Source organism: Corythoichthys intestinalis, chromosome 3 (genome assembly GCF_030265065.1).
Source record: "Corythoichthys intestinalis isolate RoL2023-P3 chromosome 3, ASM3026506v1, whole genome shotgun sequence".
Classification (NCBI taxonomy): domain Eukaryota; kingdom Metazoa; phylum Chordata; class Actinopteri; order Syngnathiformes; family Syngnathidae; genus Corythoichthys; species Corythoichthys intestinalis.
Window position 1 is genome coordinate 42535330 of NC_080397.1, and position 19189 is coordinate 42554518.

The 19189-nt window shown below is 38.2% G+C and overlaps 1 protein-coding gene across 3 annotated transcripts in view; it reads left to right on the plus strand.

The window, feature by feature from the left end:
* The first annotated feature begins 248 nt into the window (after nt 1–248).
* The window catches only part of zfr (zinc finger RNA binding protein), a 37154-nt gene continuing 18213 nt past the window's right edge, over nt 249–19189 (plus strand). The window contains exons 1-12 of one of the 3 annotated variants that reach the window (XM_057832445.1): nt 249–422; nt 573–654; nt 4404–4686; nt 6089–6233; nt 6307–6525; nt 6679–6917; nt 8044–8250; nt 11135–11438; nt 12742–12914; nt 12993–13112; nt 14180–14325; nt 19004–19169. In XM_057832445.1, coding sequence (XP_057688428.1) covers nt 386–422; nt 573–654; nt 4404–4686; nt 6089–6233; nt 6307–6525; nt 6679–6917; nt 8044–8250; nt 11135–11438; nt 12742–12914; nt 12993–13112; nt 14180–14325; nt 19004–19169 — 2121 coding nt within the window. In that variant the 5' untranslated portion in view covers nt 249–385. The remainder of the gene's footprint in view (nt 423–572; nt 655–4403; nt 4687–6088; nt 6234–6306; nt 6526–6678; nt 6918–8043; nt 8251–11134; nt 11439–12741; nt 12915–12992; nt 13113–14179; nt 14326–19003; nt 19170–19189) is intronic. The other 2 variants (XM_057832446.1, XM_057832444.1) reach the window with 2 other exon arrangements.

Below are 19189 nucleotides of genomic sequence, written 5' to 3' on the forward strand. Positions count from 1 at the left end.
AGGAGATTATTGTTATTGATGAACAACAACATTCAGTTTTAACATAAATGTCTTTGTATAGCATCCAAATAAATATAGAAAGGAAAGGATTTGGAAATCATTGTCATTATTATGTTTTTACAACCATCCAACTTCATTTATAAGGGGGTTGGTTTGTTTTATCAAGTAACCTTTTGGTTTAATAAAATCATGCAAAAATGCTGATTTAGTATAAATGAATTTAATTATTCTGCTACATTTTCATGAGCATAATGACAAGTACATGCTACACTTGTCTTTACTGTACTGGTTGTCTACTGCGCATGGTCGCATACGCCATTTCCGGGTACGACATGTAATATAAATACGCTGACCTATTCGATCGTCGAAAGAACATACAAAACCAATGATTCCCATATGTCCTGTTGTATCCTTCACCTATGGTAGGTGTCACTAAGGCATTAGTGCGTACAGTGTTAGAAGATCTAGACACTATATCGAAACAATAAGCCTTTTTTCGTCCGAGCTCTCGGTTTAGCTTATTGCTAACAGTTAGCCTAGCGTAACACTGTATGTATCTGTGTCCTCCGCAGTGCCCAGCCGGCTTGGTGAAGATGCCAAAATGGCTACCGGCAATTACTTTGGATTCACACACGGCGCTGCCGCACAGTATAGGTAAGGGGATCGCCTCTCCGCAAGCTGTCTTGTGACATAAGGTTGTCGTATACTGCATGTGTCCACGCAGTCGACTTTATCGTGGAATTCTCACCACTGCTGCCATTGTTCATGCGGGGGGAGGGGGGAAGTACAGTATCCCTCTGCTCCAGTTGCATTGAAGTAAGGAGGCTTTCAGAGTAATTACTCAAGTGCGCTTAAGAGCATGTGGAGATGGTATTTGTCGGCCCTGCAGGTTGTCAACAGTAACTTTGCATATGAGTGAGAGAGCTGTGACTAAAACATCAATTTCCCTAGCACGTATTGTATTCTGAGGTGAATTTATCGTGACCTCATGTTCTGCTATTGACAATGATGGACGTCCAATTCATTTAAAATGGGAGGAGTGGCTGTAACTGCTCAAGTTTCAGTGACATTTACAGAGCAGAGGCGTCCAATCAATTTTAACTGTGATTGCTGCAAGTTAAGTTGTTATTACTAGTTATTTATGGCCCTACATAGGAATTACAGGAGTGCCAACATGTAAAAAAAAAAAAAAATGCATGAATGAAAATGTTATTCTTTGACAAAAATTGTCATTTTTTTCCCGTCTGTTTATGAAAAAGGTGAGGCAAATTTATTTGTATAGTACAATTCAACACAAGGCAATTCAAAGTGCTTTACATCACACGAAGATCATAACAATCACATTAAATCAAAAGAACGTTAAAACGAAGACAATTGAAACAGGAAGTAAAACTATACATAAAAATCGCGTTAAATCACAAATAGGAAAAAAACGAATAATTTAATTCAGAAATGGAAATAAAGCAGAAAAGGAATAAAATGCATATACAGTGGTACCTCTACATACGAAGTTAATTCGTTCCGGGACCTAGTTTGTAAGTCAAAATGGTTGCATTTAGTGCTGCAACGATTAGTCGATTAACTCGAATATTCAATTAGAAAAAAATGATTTGAATTAAATTTTGCTGCCCCGAGTATTCGTTTAATTAAAGTGGGGTTGTAATGGTTTATTTTGAAAGTGTTTGCATTGAATTTTATTGATTTGGGTGGCTACACTGCTCTCTAGTCTGCCTCATTTCACATGGCTGAATCCAGCTGGTCCATGTTAAGACCAACATAAGCGAAGTTTTTGTTTGAGCTAATGTTTTCTAGTGCATTCATAATTTAGTTTACAGGTATATTTAGCCATTTTCTGTGGGAATATGTGTCCTAACCATTTGTTAAGAGCATTGTCTTAAAAAAAAAAAAAAAAAAAAAAAAAAAAAAGTTGGTGTTTTATAGCACTTAAGGTAGCAGACTTTTGCTGTGTAAGTTAGCTAATTGTTCTTTTGTTGTACATAAATCCTTATTTTATCTTCCTTATAACGTTTGAGGCTCAGCTTGGGTATTTTAATTTTTCATGTTCCTTATCCAATTATTCGAATAACTAGTTCATCGATTAATCGACTACTAAAATATTCGATAGCTGCAGCCCTAGTTGTATGTCGAACAGGATTTTCCCATAAGAATACATTATAATTCCATTAATGCGTTCCACAGCTCAAAATCCTACACTAAATCCTTAATACATACAGCTGGTACTATTGCAAAATGGCAATCGCACAGAGCAAAACAAATAAATTGTTAATAGAAAATTGGAATAAAAATATGATAATAGTAATAATAATAATTCGTTTAATATTGTAAAGAATCGGGTTCTAATGTGGCGAATGTGTTTGCGTGGGCTACCTGAACGCATCGCATTGCTGACTTGACAGAGTGAGATGAGACTTTTTAACTTTCACTTTGTTTAACTGCGGGTGACAGTAGGCGTATTGTGTTGCACAAGTTGATGGAATAAATGATTAGAAACCTGACGAATCCAGCGATTTCTTTTGCAATGTTACCACAATAATAATTATCACCTCAACTTATAAAAACCGGTGAACAGAGATCAGAGGAGGACCGTCAAGGCTGTCATAGATCGTTGTATTTCGAGCATTTCGTCGGATTTCTACATGGCGAGTCACAATTTACGTCGGATGTCGAAAATATCGTGTGTCAAAGCGATCGGATGTAGAGGTACTACTGTAGCTTGAAATATGAAATATGTAGACAGTTATGGATATGCTGTGATAAACAAAAGCGTTTTAAGCCCTGATTTAAAGGAGCTAACAGTTTTAGCACACTTCAGACCTTCAGGTAATTTGTTCCAGGGGTGAGGAGCACAATGACTAAATGCTGCCTCACCCCGCTTGGTTTTTGTTCTTGGAACATACAGGAGACCGGTTCCAGACGACCTTAGGGGTCTAGACCTTTCATAGGGATCCATCATCCAACAAATCAAGCATGTATTTTTGTCCAAGGCCATTGAGTGTTTTGTAGACAAGCAGTAGTATTTTATTGTCTATCCACTGGAAGCCAGTGTAACGATTTCAAAACCGTTAACGTGGTCCAATTTCCTTGTATTTGTAAGGACTCTGGCTGCAGCATTCTGTACTAGCTGTAGCTTCCTGACTGTTTTTTGTTTTGTTTTGTTTTTTTCATATCAAGACCTGTAAATGTACTGTTGCAATAGTCAAATCTACTGAAAATTAATGCATGCATAAGTTTTCCATGTCTTGTTGATTCAGAAGCCCCATAATTCTGGCTATATCTTTTAGGTGGTAATAAGCAAATTTAGTGACCTGTAAATGTACTGTTGCAACAGTCAAATCTACTGAAAATGAATGCATGCATATGTTTTCCATGTCTTGTTGAGTCAAAAGCCCCATAATTCTGGCTATATTTTTTAGGTGGTAATAAGCTAATTTAGTGACGGACTTTAGATGGCTATCAAATTTTAGAAAAGTCAATGACAAAATATACCCTTATGTTTTCATGTATTTATTTCTCTTTATTATTTATTTATTTATTTTTATTTTGGCATTCCTGTGATTTACATAGAATTTTAGGTAATATTGTTAATAACCATTTTATGCAATAAATCTTGCCCACTTCCCCTCCATAGCAGTGTGGTCATCCTGAAAGGAGATCCCACCACTTGTGGTCCCTTGTCCAGTTTCCTCTTTTTTTTCCTAGATGGAGATTAGATCAGGGAATGTCTTTGATCTCTGTCCACTATATATAAAAAACCTAACTCCAATTTGACTTGTTTTGCATGTGGAGAGAAAAATGCATACCGTCATCTTTTACTTTGCTAAATCGTCAAAATAAGTAATTGCATAGTCTATCTTTTGGGAATTATCCTAAGTGTTCGACCCCCCCCCCCCCCCCCCCCCCCCCAATTTTAATGTTGCCTTGAATTTCTTAATTAATTCAATGGGAACTGATTGATTTGTTCCAATTTAGAAAATGTAAAATATTTTTTTAATGATCAATTCTACATTGACACGCAGGTATTTGCATAATTTTAAGAAATATTAACATTCTTAACTGTCATACAAGTAGGAAAGCAAAAAATTAGCAACTACAATTTGTTATAATTATGTTGAAATTGGATACCGGATCTTGATTACTTTACTTTCAAGGAAAAGACAAGAAGCCAGTATAAATGACAATGTGAAATATGATTGCTCAAAGAATCTAAATGTGCAAATCACAAATTTCTTAGGACTAAGATGATGTTGAAACACCTTGTCTTTCGATTTAAGTTCAAGTCAAGTGAGACCTTTTAAAGCTAACGCAGATATAAAACGGTACAGAAAGCAACTTTCTTGATGCAACATGCGACTAAAATATTGTTTTGTATTTTTTCCTGCCAGTCAGCAGCCAGCTGCCGGGGTAGCCTACACACATCCCACCACGGTGGCCAGTTATACAGTTCATCAAGCACCTGTGGCAGCTCACACTGTGGCTGCAGCCTATGCTCCAACAGCAGCCACTGTAGCCGTTGCCCGACCTGCGCCTGTTGCTGTGGCTGCCGCTGCTACTGCTGCAGCGTACGGGGGATACCAGCCAACTCATGCTGCGGCCGACTATGGCTACACTCAGCGGCAGCCTGAAGTTCCACCACCGCCACCTCCAGTCACTTCTCAAACATACCAGGTACAAGGCACATTAAGATTCTAACAAGCCTGGCGGGTGGGTCGAATGGTTGTAGTGACAGCGGGAAGCTCGATTGAGCAAGCGGCAGTCAAATGGCAGAAAGCGCGTTGAGCAAAAGCACAAAAATTGCCCTAGTCGGCCCTCCAACTCGACTTGCAGCCGCCATTTGACGTTAAGTTAGTGGCCCTGCCCTGCGGCTTGTGAAGTTGCACCCCCAAGCTCTGACCCTGCTGGGTTGGCACGTCACGCTGGCTCGTGCATTGCTGCCGGTGGATCTCTGCCTGGCGCGCTCGCGTCTTGGCAAGCCCGCTTCTTGGCGGGTCCTTATTGGCCTCGGCCAGACTTTCCCGGGCCACCACTTCGCGTATTGGCTGTTCGCTGGCTGTCATTACGGGATCGTAGTTATAGTGTAGGCAAACTGCTCATGGCATTGTCAAAGTGTGACTGCAATACAGTGAACTAAGTGCAGTGTTTTATAGAGATGTCCCGATCCGGACTCTCACTCTCGCTCCTGCCGCTTTTCTTGGTCAGGCAGTGCACTGGATTTGCTTATTAAAGTTAACAGTGATTGTTTGATCTTGCCAAGATGCTTGTAAGCATAAACGTCAAAGTGCCGCATGGGTGAACATGGGTGGATTTGAGTGGACTCACTCAATGAAACGTTTACAACATTTTAAAAATGGATTGGCGTCTACTTTTTCTCTTGTTTAAAAATGATTTGGTTGGACAGTAACATTTTAAACTTTTCATAATTATTACATTTTGAGTGCTTAAAAACAATGTATTGAAATATAAATATGCACAAAAGTTTTTTTTTAATTGTACTTTGGAAAAAGGAGAAAATCATGTCTTATATGTATCTCTTTCCAATGATAAATCTGAATAAATACATTGAACACACACACACACACAAAAATTGGGGGGGGGGCGCTATTATGCAATTTTTTTTTTGTTTTTTTGTTTTTTATTTATAGTGGCGGTTTCCAATTAACCTCAAAATAACGATGGATCACTGTATACTCAGCGTCACAATGAGCTTGGTGACAAGCTGGCAGCACTCTCTTCTTATCTACCCCGCTGGTCAAAGGTTTTGAGACACTTAACCATTCAGTAGGACGAGAAACTCTCAAAACAATTAACCTTTTGAGTATGTGGTGTACTTTAGCCCACAGTGACTCGATAGATTTTACCCTCAAACAAGGAGCTCCGCGGCGGTGACAAACATTAGTTATTGCGCTTGATCGGAGAGCTTTTTCCCTTTTTTCTGCTTGTTAAGTGTTCATATTTACGCTTAATAAAGAGACTGGGTTAAGGAGCAGCATTTTTTATTGCTGTGTGTAATTTCTGGAAATTTGATTGACAGTCTGAGTCCCTGAAATATTCTGGAATGTTGCATTTTCAGGAATCCTACTCCTATGTCCGGTCAACAGCTTCTGCTGTAGCATATGAGAGCAAGCAGTACTATCAGCAGCCAACTGCTACTGCAGTGGTGGCGGCGGCTGCCGCTCAGCCACAACAAACAGTTGCAGATTCCTACTATCAAACAGGTACTTTGTTAACTCTACCAAACATTTGTAATTATGTGATAGTCCTCTGAAAATCTGCTATTTGGTTGACCAGCCCCCAAACCAGGGTATAGTCAGGGGGTATCGTCATACAGCCAGACCCAGCAGACACGTCAGGTGACTGTGATAAAGCCAGCAGCACCCAGTCCTGCGACATCCTCTTTCTCCATCTACCCTGTGACCTCCACTGTCCAACCTGTGGCTGCAGCTGCGTCGGTTGTCCCGTCATATTCCCAGAGTCCAACTTACAGCACAAATGCTGTCACCTACTCTGGTAAATTTCTTTCAGTGCAAAATATGCTGGTTATTTGCCCGCATTCCACATCATTAATAGTGGGTGTTTGTTATGCTGCCATACCAAACTGATATATATATATATATATATATATATATATATTTTTTTTTTTTTTTTTTTTTTGTGAAAAAGGAACTTCATATTCTGGATATGAAGCAGCAGTGTATTCAGCAGCTTCAAGTTATTATCAGCAACAGCAGCAGCACCAGAAACAGGCAGCAGCTGCTGCAGCTGCAAGTGCAGCATGGACCGGGAGCACTTTCACCAAGAAGCCTCCCTTTCAGAATAAGCAACTCCGACCCAAGCAGCCACCAAAACCCCCTCAAATCCACTATTGTGATGTCTGTAAGATCAGCTGTGCTGGCCCTCAGGTGAGTTCAACCATTAAATTAGTAAACAGTTTATGCAACTTTCTAATAGATGTAAGACTGGGCGATTTTAAGATCTAGAGCAAAGATCGAAAAAAAAGAGTTTAAGTCGATTTCGGTGATCAGCATACCATAATGTGGTGTTGATGGAAATGAACTAGTTTGGCAAATTTTGACTTTTCCATAAAAATCCAATGTTAAGGGTTTTCAAGCAGTTTTTACACTCCCGGTGAGGTAAACTGGAACGCTAAACACACATAACAATGAAATCACACATATTGCGCACTAGAATTCAAAATACATTTACATTTTTTACCACCCGCGAGCTTAATGCTAATATACAGCAGAAGGTGTCAGTCACTCACCAATGAAAATAACGAACACTTTACAATTTTAGGCCTCAGAAACATTCATTGACAAAAAAAAAAAAAACTCAAGCATATACTAGTAGTCTTAGTTTATATACAGCCAAAAACAACTTACCGTATTGGCCCGAATATAAGACGGCCCTGATTATAAGACCGCCCCCTCTTTTTCAAGACTCAAGTTTCAAAAAAGACTTTTTGAACACCAAATTTTTATACAGAAAATAATTACAGTACATTTGAAACAAATGGTTATAACAATATATTTGAGAGTTATTTTGCCTCATTCAAATCTTTAATATATGGACATTTAAATATGTAAACTAAAGTGCAATCACATTCCTAAATGAATGGCTTCTGGTTTTTCAACTGTAAATAAACCAATCTATTGTGATAAAACAACAAAATTGCAATAACTGCCTTAACCATCAAAGTGAGGTCTAACTGTAACTGTAGTCTTGAAACAAATCTGAATAAGGAAAAACATTGCAATAAAATAATGCAAACTGGTTAAACTTGAGAGTAGCTGAGATCTGTCATGACAGAAGATTACTCCTCAAGTTCAGCATTCGCTTCAATGATATCTGGCGCCATCTAGCGTCGTGAATGGGTATAATGTGTAGACCCCGAATATACAGTAAGACGACTCCCACTTTTTCAGTCTTATTTCAATGCAAAAAACACCGTCTTATATTCGTGCTAATACGGTATATCAACAAACACTGCCAAAAATATGTTATGTTGTTTATCTTTGAATGTTCCAGACTTACAAGGAGCACTTGGAAGGCCAGAAGCACAAGAAGAAGGAAGCAACACTGAAAGTTTCGCAGAACAGCAGCAGTGGCAGTGGTAGTGGTAGTGGGTTATTGGCCCGAAGTTCTCAGAACCAACTCCGTTGCGAGCTTTGTGATGTTTCCTGCACTGGTGCAGATGCTTATGCTGCTCATATTCGGGGAGCCAAACATCAGAAGGTATGGGAAATAATGGATCCATGAATTTCAGTGGTCCCTCGCTATTTCGTGCTTCAAACGTCGCACCCTCAGTCCATGGTGGATATTTTTTTTTCCCAATTAGAAAATAAATGAATAAATACAGATGAGCTGTCCCGATCCGACCATGTAGTCTCTCCCTCCCTCCTGATGCTTTTCTTGGTCAGTTTCAGTTTATTCGCACATCATCAAATACAGTACATGATCATACGCTAGCAGTTCACATGTTAAGATGGGCGAATAGGACACTCCAAAGAAGCTACTAGGTCTAGCAGTGTGCTGGAGTAGCTTATTAAAGTTAACGATGATTGACAGACGTTAAGGTTTGATCTAGCCAGAGATGCTTGGAAGCCGAAACTTCAAAGCGCCGCATGCATCAATCATAGTTTAGCTTGTTAAACAGTTGCTGTGGCAACTCATTGTGTGTAAGAGCAGCTTGAGTGGATTTGAGTGGACTCACGCAATGAAGCATTAAATAAAGAAAAGCATATTTTTACTTGTTTAAAACTAATTCGGTGGGACAGTAACATGTTTAAGTGATCATAATTATTACAATTAAACTGCTTCAAACCATTTACTAAGATCTATTTGGCTGAAAACACAGACAAGACTGAAAAAGCAGTTTCTGCTCTTGCACTCCTCTTTAAAAGAAAACTGTATTTTAAGCCAAAATAAGTGTTGTGTTTGATAGAGCAATATGTCTATATGTGGCCATAGCAGATTCATGGTGCATTAAGCTCCCAAACTATTTTTAATTTGTCCGTTTTACCCTGAAAACCCCAATTTACAGATGTCGCACAACCACTTTTGTTTCAACCCGGCCATAAAACAAAGGTAATTATATTTATTTTTCAAAATGTCTGTCATTTTTAGCTTAGAATCATTAATTGATGTGTCATTTTTTTTTTTTTTTTAAACTACTTTAAAAAAATTATTCACTCACATATTTTAAACTTTTAAACAAATTGTGTCACAATGATAAAATGGTGTCTGTAAAAATGGTGTTTTTTTTTTTTTTTTTTTTTAAATGTCCTCCTGTTTAAAATGTTTCTTCCCCCAGAAAATTGAGATTGTACACTTTCCAATGATGTATCACACATGTATATCGGACAATTTTGAAATTAAGCCAAATTGGGGGTCTCAGAGCGGAACTTCAAGGCACCTAAGTGTTTTCCGCCATGTACATTAGTGGTTTTTTTTTTTTTTTTTTTTTCAATATACATTGGGAAAGAAAAAAGTGACAGAACATGTCTTTCTGTATCTCTTTCCAATCCTAAATCTTAATAAATACATTGAACACACAACATCTTGGGGGGAGGGGGCACTACTTCGATTTCACACTTATCGCAGCGGGTTCTGGTCCCCATTAACTGCGAAAAAGGAGGGATCACTGTACATCAGCCGTGTAAATGCAGATAAATTTGTCTTAAAATATGTTCACGACAGTTCTTGAGATTGCAACATTGGTTAAAAAAAAAAAAGTCTATGATCATGTTAGTGACATTCCAAATTCCTTTTGCTGCTTCTTAATACGAGTGTTGCACCGATACCATTTTTTGGCCCCGATACCTTGCTGTGCAGTATCGGCCGATACCATACCCATGCCACTTCGTTTGATATATATATATATATATATACATAGACACAACGTGAGTCCAGTTGAACTTTTTGTTGCACACCTGGTATGACAAAAGTTAAATAAACCTTTGGCTCTCAAAGGCAAAAATAGTGCTAAATTCGTGAAATTAAAACATGTATAATACCAGCCCAACAGAAAAACTTTTTTAAAACCCTGACTATTGGCTCTCTAAGGCCAAGCAGTGCAACGTTCATGAAATTATAAGTAATAATAATTGACCGCAGCATCATGTCTCTCTATTAGCCTCCCTCTTTGTGCACCACCAGCAACATACACTTAGCCACTGAGCTTAGCTTACTTTTACAGCACTTTTGAATAGGCTTGCCACTCGTCCTTTGAAATAAGGAATCATTCCGAATTGTGAATTAAAAGTTGAGTTCCGTATTGAACCAATACGGAGTGTATATAAACAGATTCATTTCTATGCCTTTTAGGAGTGTGGGGATGTCACTTTTTTTGTAGCCTGTATGGCTTTGGGTGGGAGGGAGTAGTTCCTTATTTCTATTTCTGAAAGGTGGCAACCCTACTATGGAAACAGGTCTCAAATTACTGTGGCATTTCTTTCAATAAAAGACAATAAAGTAGACAGTAGATTGTTGCTCCGGTCCAGCCCCCTTCTTCTGGATAGCAGTCCTGCTGTTGCAGCCTCAAACTCTTTGTGTTCGTTCACGTTTCGTCTTCAAATGATTTATCAGGTTCAAAATATTGAAACTGGGCAATTTAACTGCACCTGTCAAAACTTTCAGGCCGCAAATCTTGCATGCAGTTATTGTACTCGATGGAGATTATAAACTGACTTATGCCCAGACCGCTGACATTTTACTCTCGTAGTTTGTTTTTCCTACATGTGAAAAAGCTGCCCCGCCATTGGTTGAGAGCAGCTATTTCATCGGTCCGTAACAGGCCAATAGCGATAGCTGCTTGGCATGCAAAGTAATCACGTGTCATCACACAACACAGAGTGCTGTGACTTTCTGGAGAAAAAAAGCAGCGTTTAGTGTTTGCAGAGACTGTCAGGAGAAAAATAAGCTGCGTTCAGTGTTTACCGGTAAATGGTATCGGCGCCCTGTTTGTTAGTACTCACCGATACCGATACCACCTTTTCGGGATGGATCGCCCCCTTTCCCCACCCCAGCTGATACTAGTATCGGTGCATCAATACTTAATCCATAAGATACAACTGACTGCTAACAATAGTGTTTCTAAACGAATCTCAATTTCTTACAGGTTTTGAAGCTTCATACCAAACTTGGAAAGCCTATTCCCTCGACTGAACCCAGCATGGTGACTCAGACTTCGTCCTCGAGCACATCTGCTCCAAGCAAGTCCATCACTTCAACCTTGAACAGCTCCTCTACCGGTAGCTCTCTGGGTGTGGCTGCGTCTTCATCCGGTACTACCTATCTAAAACCTGGGAGCCTCGTCAGCAGTGGCGTGATTGGTGTTAAGAACCAATTAGCCGGCAATTTGTCCGCCGCCAACTCTGCTGCAGCCGGAAAGAAAGTCAACACAGCCAAGATCAATTTTGTTGGTGAGTCGAAATAACTTATAATCTCTTAAAACTTTTGAATAAAACTAAATCCTTTTTATTCTATGGGTGGAATGTAGGGTGCGCTGTATTTGTATTTGGCCATGCACTTTTCCGCTACCATTTTACAGTTACCTTTAAGCTTTACAATTCTTTAACATTACTTGATATATCATAGACTTCATAATATATTGACGTGGCGTGGGGCTGTTAAATAGGGAACCAATCTCCGTCAAAGCTGCCCGAATGGAAACACGGACAGAGCTTTTTACGTTGAAAATTCTTGTGAATAAATGCTTAATTCCCTGAATTCTTTATAGATACGGATGTAAAACAGCTTCGATTTTTTGTTAAAAGCAGAGAAAAACCGGCAGTTAGCATTTATTTTACGTAAACATGTCAAATGTGCTGCTAGTCATTAAGCCACTGTGGGTTCCGCCTTAACAACACAAAGAGCTTTTTATGTTAAAAATTCTTATGAATAAATGCTAAAATCCCTTAATTCTTTCTAGATATGGACGTAAAACAGTCTCGATTCTTGGTTAAAAGAAAAAGAAAAGAAAAAAAACGGGGAGTTAGAATGCCGGAATGGCTAATTTCTCCCATTGATTTTTTTTCACAACGTTAAAATGCATGCATGGTAAGAAAAATATAATAATTACCTTGAATCCTCAAACAAATCACTCCTGGGACAATCCTGCCTGTTTGTAATGCGGTACAGCTTTCATACCTTTTGAACCTAAATCCGGCGTTGGATCGCTGCATGTGTTTAAGAATGACTTCGATCAACTGAAGCGGAGTGTGGGACGGCCCCCTACTTGAAGGCGTGGCGCAGTGTCTGGGGAATGTGTCCCATCAATATCATTATGTCGTCTATGGATATATTTTTTCAATTTTCATTGTTATTGCATTACCTCAGCTTTTCTTTGAGGCCTGGTTTAATTTACGCTTTATTTGAACTGCAGGTGTCAGTAATGTGTTCTGTTTGAGAAGTACACTTATAGTTTACAGTACAGCTTAATCACTTTCAATGAAACTGAGTAATTATTTGTCAGGATTTTTCATGCATCTTAGATTGTATGTGGATATGCATCTACCCTGGAAAAACGAAGCCAGTTCCTGTAATTCTGTTTAAGACCAAAAACATTGAGTTTTAACATGAAAAGATCAATACGAGACCAAAGATGTACAATCACTGGTGCCCAACCACCGGTTTTGTTACTGTCATAAAAAAATTAAAAAACTAACAATTTGAAAATTCTGGTAAAATCACTTTGAAATCACAGTGATGTCTTTTTGACTGTAGGTGGAAATAAATTGCAAACTACAGGAAAGCCCGATGAGTGTAAAGGTGATGCCTCCAAGACTTCGTCTTCCTTGGGTGCTGCAGATACCAAAACTGAGGTATCCGAATCTCTGTCAGCCCTGGCTGCACTGCAGAGTGATGTCCAGCCTGTTGGTCACGATTATGTTGAAGAGGTTAGTTTTGACACAATTGTGTGCGACCAGTTAAGCTGAAAAATAAGAAACGAAACTGAATCTTGAACTGATTTCTAGGTCCGAAATGATGAAGGCAAAGTCATCCGCTTTCATTGCAAGCTCTGTGAATGTAGTTTTAATGATCCAAATGCAAAGGAAATGCATCTCAAGGGACGTAGACATCGCCTGCAATACAAGGTTTGTTTTCTGCTTTTCTGAACGCTTCTTTATGCTCAAATCTTATAAGGCTAGGTCAAATGAGAACATTTCTGTCAGATTCCAACATTCATACTCTTGGGACCTCTGACTTATTTCACTTTGATGTGGTTTTCTACTTCTTTTAACTAATATTTGATAATGTGTAATCATATACAGTTTATTTGGGATATGGATTCAGCTAAATGGCTTCTGTAAAACTGATAAATCAATGTTTCTACTTTTCATTTAAAGTTCACTTTATGTTTGACATGTCAAAATACTAAAGATGTGTTTTGTAACCATGTGCACTAATACACTGTTTGCATAATTATTAGGCAAGTTGCGGCCTTGAAGCCTTTGTTTTCCTTCTGCAATGTCTTTAGCGACAAGAGAGTACTTTGATGCATGTAATGGAACATTTTCTTGCATAAAAGAGTCTTTTTGAAAGACGCAGTTATTTTCATGAGCCATTGCAGAATGAAAGTGTCATCTAAAAATTGGCAGTAGGTCTGAGATGATTGAGTCAATTTTCTACAACAAATGATCCAACTAGTATACTACATCTTTATCATAACCATACCAGGGCCCCACATCCAGCTTGCTGGCGCCTGAGTCAATGGCGCCATCCATCCGGTCAGCCTAGAATCAATCTCCTCTCATCAGTCCACAAAACCTTTAAACGTTCTGTCTTCATATATGTCTTAACCCATTCTTGATGTTTCAATTAAGTAACTGTCTTGCTCAGACATAGTCAGGTTTTAGCACACCTTGATATTGGGCGTTCATCTCACCTTGGCCACACCCTACAAAGTTTCACAAATACGCATCATATAATATGCGTTACTTCCAATAAGAATTCAAGTTCATACAGGTGGAGTTGGAAAGGATTTTGTCAAAATAATCACTTACCTCGTACCGTAATTGTGCACGCAGTGTACTGTAGTTAATACAGAGCCGAAATCGAGCAATTATTCTCAGGCATATTCAAGATAGGCCAATCAAACACAGAAATAAATTCAAAACAATGCTAATTCTATTCTTTTTGTTTTCCTTGTTGAAAAATGCAGAAAAAGGTTAACCCAGATCTGCAGGTGGAGGTAAAGCCTAGCATCAGAGCAAGAAAGATTCAAGAAGAAAAGATGAGGAAGCAGATGCAGAAAGAGGAATACTGGAGAAGACGAGAGGAAGAGGAACGTTGGAGAATGGAAATGAGGTATGGAGTTGTTCTGTATCCTTTTATAGTAGTTATAGTTATTTAAAGCTGTTGTTGTAGTTCATATTTATTTATATACAAGTAGTCCCCGGGTTACGACATACTCGACTTAAATGAGTTCGACTTTACGACGCCGGAGTCTGTTTTGTCTCCAGTCTTTTTTTTTTTTTTTTCCAGTTGCGCAAACAATACCTAATTGTACCTTACAGTATCTTATTTTTTACTTTACTTTATTAACATGACTTGCTGTGTCCTCACTAAATGTGAAGTTTTACAGCTTGACTGACAGCAAACAAAGCATTGTGTTTTTTGAAGCATTTGACGTCCTTCACTTTTGACAATTTGTAAAGCTGTAACACACATAAGTACACGTCTGTTCAAAACGACACGCATTTTAACAATAAAACAGTCGACACAAAAGGATTGGTGTTCAAACGTCCATCTAGTCTGATCAAAATGTAAATTTCGTTGATTATATCAGCCTAATTTGCTTCACAAAAGTCGGCTAGCTTAAATGCTACTAATGCTAACGTATTAACAATTCTCATAGCAAATCGCTGAAACATAACTCCACAAACTGTAGCTCTAAATTTAATAACAAACTTGACTCATTCACTCTCAGCCATTTTCACCGGAGCAACCCCTTTCACTCCCAGCCGTTTTACTGGATTTTGACTGATTTTGCAAGGCCCACAGGAAGTTCTGTTCTATTGCTATAAAAAAATGGAACCCACCAAAAGAAAGATAAGACTCTCTTCTTTTAGCAGGAAAAAAACTACGTTCATATTTTGCCATTCTTTAGATATCAGCATTAGAAAATAGCTTAGTTTGAGCAATTTTCCAATTTCTGATGAAAAAAGAGAAATTGAGCTTTTTGTAAAAGCATACATTTCAAACATAACTTTAACAGAGCTATTTTTTGCTTTTGTGACATCCCAAACATCTGAATAATGTTTTCCTTTTACAAAATAACATAAACAACAAGACAAATAGAGCTTTTGATAGCAAAGTAACAATTTATTTACACATAACTAAACTATTGAACTGAGAGATGACGCTGTTGTGGCCGCAACTGTATCGGCAGACGGGGTAAAATTTTCCCTCATCACCGCCTCTGTCTCATTAATATCGATTTTTTTGGGGCTGTCAAAATTATCGTGTTAACGGGCGTTAATTTTTTAAATTAATCACGTTAAAATATTTGACGCAATTAACACATGCACTGAATGACCCGCTCACGCATTGCCTCAAACAGATTACAATGACGACGTTTATGGACATTAAGAGTGGAGAGAATGAAGCGCCGTTCCATACTAATTTTATTCCTTCTGGGAGAATTATTAGTTGTGAGACATTTATCCTGTTGCATTGTGCTATTTGTGCTCCACGCATATTTCTGTAAGTTTTCTTTCTTTGAGTGGCAATTATATGTCTCTTGTTGTATTTTGGGTAAGATATGTACAGAGATATATATGTTATAAAGGCAAGTGGACACAGGCGTTCTTTGGACCGCGCCGTTTATTGGCATAAGCTTCGGCAACTCCTTCACAACAAACATAAGTACCATTTAGTGAGAGCACAACAAAAATAATATTCCTATCTGTCTCAAAAAAGGTTGGTCACAAAATGTTCACAAAAAGAAAAGCACTTCGGTCTGTACTCTGTAGTAATGAGGCCTATTCTCACACAGTTAAACAACAATGCAACGTGAACTGGCATTCCCAATCAAAATAGCTATGCAAAATGCACATAAAACTTACTCAGACTTTGGTCACTCTATTGTTATTATTGTTATTTTTATTCTTATTATTATTATATTAACTTTACTTTTGATTGAAAATTTTACAAATTTTATTAAAACGAAAACATGAAGAGGGGTTTTAATATAAAATTACTATAACTTGGACCTATAACATTGATCTTTTAAAGTGATCCTCTGATTTAAATACATGTAGGCTCTAATAAACCACAATTGTTCTCTTGTACTAAAATATCTTGTTGGAAACACATAAAATGTTAAATCAATGGCAATATTTTATAATAATTAGTCCATATTTTGACCGTTAGTTAGCGCCATGGTTTGCGGGCTCGCAGTGATGACGTCATTGGTATCTTTCCGAATGTGTAGCGTATTCAACAATTGCTTATTGCTGCCTAAACTCGCGAAGTAAAATGCCACGATGTGCTGCTTTTGGATGCAATTTCCAGTCAAATGGAAAAAAGGGGAGTGAAGTGAGTGGTCAAGGTGGAATTATTATTTTTAGTGAATAAATGTGCATAAGTGGAAGCTTCTCCCCCGTTTTGGTCCCTGTATGCATGTATCCTACCCACCACGCGTTACAACTGGCGCCCAAACATTTTTCCTGGATCCTGAGTCAAGTAAGGGTCCCATCGCGTCTGCAATAATGGTTTTGGATCCGTCCATTTATTTTTATTCGTCGGTCCCACAGCGGCTTTTCGGATCAGTCTATTTTGTGGAATCGACGGCCTAATCGCGGCTGCGATATAGGAAGGGTAGAACTGACGACATGATGGGAACACTAACGAGTGACAAGCTGGAATTTCGTCATTCGGGGCCAGTGACGTCATGCACTGCGACGTAACAAGAATGGCGACCTATCACTTAAAATAATTTTACAAACTTTATTAAAACAAAAACATTAAGAGGGGTTTTAATATCGAATTATTATTACTCATACTAACATTTATGTTTTAAGAATTACTTGTCTTAAAAATAGAGGATCCCTTTAAGAACTACAAGTCTTTCTATCCATAGATCACTTTAACAGAAAGAATGTTAATAATGCCATTTGTGGATTTATTGTTATAATAAACAAATACAGTACTTACGTTCAGTATGTTGTATGTATATATCCGTCTTGTGTCTTATCTTTGCATTCCAACAATAGTTTACAGAGAAATATGGCATATTTTAGAGATGGTTTGAATTGCGATTAATTACGATTAATTAGTTTTTAAGCTGTGATTAGCTCAATTAAAAATTTTAATGGTTTGACAGCCCTAATTTTAAAAAAAATCTTTCTTTTGTAGAGACCACTACCTCATAACAGAATTCACCAAGGGAACTTGTGTGGGGCATGTGCCTTGTGTTTACATCGTTCTTTACATTTTTCTCACGCTTCTTACTTCTTCCAACATCTGTTTCCTGCCTCTCTCATCATTCATTTCCGTTCATGGTCCGATATGAGTTCTTACCAAATGTGCTACTGCCCTCCAGTGGCCAGTTTTATGGCTTTAAAATGGATTTTGAGCATTGTGCTTTGGAGCGAACTTGCATCAGAACCTAGAGATGTCTCTTCTGAAAAAAAAAAGACGTATAAATTTGGGCTGTCAAACGATTAAAATTTTTAATCGAGTTAATTACAGCTTAAAAATTAATTAATCGTAATTAATCGCAATTAATCGCAGTTCAAACCATCTATAAAATATGCCATATTTTTCTGTGAATTATATATATATTCTGTAAAATAAATTGTTGGAATGGAAAGACACAAGATGGATATATACATTCAACATACGGTACATAAGGACTGTAGTGGGCATTTCACTCTACTGTCATTTAAATCTGTCTATGCTGTCCTCACTCCGAAGCGTCTACTTTTTCCAAAGCTAGACAGCTAGTGAACGACGCCTTAATAATCAGACTTCTTCCTTTTTCATCTGATTTATTAATAAAATGGCCTCAAACCATTGTCCTCTTTAGACCGTCTTAAAACAACCCAAAAAAGTACACAAGCATAGCATTAGCAACAACGTTAGCTTAGCACGCTATACAGGTTAACTAAACATAAACAAAAAGCGTCTCATACAAAAAATATAACATTTCGCTTACTAACATAATATGTACATTCTTTACAACAACCATACTTACGGACAAATCTTGTCCAAGGATCATATAAGCACAACAGAGACGTCGTGCAGCCATATTGAACTAGCAAGAAATCGATAAACCATGTCGCAAAGCGACCACAAGAGTTCGCTGTTAGACAGCGCAAAAAGCCTTGCTGTAAAACTTACCAAAAGGCAGAATACTGTCTGAGCGGGACATGTGCGTTAATTGCGTCAAATATTTTAACGTGATTGATTTAAAAAATTAATTACCGCGCGTTAACGCGTTAATTTTGACAGCCCTAGTATAAATATGTTTTTGGGACACTGAAACAGTTAAACATAGAACATATTTATACGTTTTCGGGAGCAAATGAGTTAATACACAAACGTACAGTATGTTAGCTGAAGCAACTTACAGCCTAATGTAGGCCAAACCAGAGCACAGCTATTCTGTATCCATGTCAGACATCTGAGTTCCCCTATATGGAAGCATTATTGAACAACAGTCCAGCCAGACCCAACATTGCCACGAGAGGGCAGTGTATCCGCCACTATTCAACAAAATACAATACTTTTGGACTTTTTGGATAGTTATTTTGGGTTCGTAACCCTGGCACTACCTGTATTATCCACTTATAGTTCTAGAGTAGTTCTTAGAATGCCAAGATATATATTTTTTTTTTGCCAACCATTTTGCATTAGAAAATTCTCCACTAAACAAATGTTTACACAGTCATAACAAATGTCAAACATGGCAAACTGACGCTAGAGTAGTTCTGGATCATGACTTAAAGACCAAACTAAGTTTAGCTGGCACATATTTTAGGCGATATGAAGAAGACATGTACTGGAGACGTATGGAGGAAGAACAGCACCACTGGGACGAGCGCCGTCGTGGACCAGATGGAGGCTACCCACAGGGTCCCCCTGGCCCTCCAGGTCTACTTGGAGTCAGGCCTGGTATCCCAGGTTTACAGCCACACGGTCCTATGGTAAGGCAAAGTGACAAACG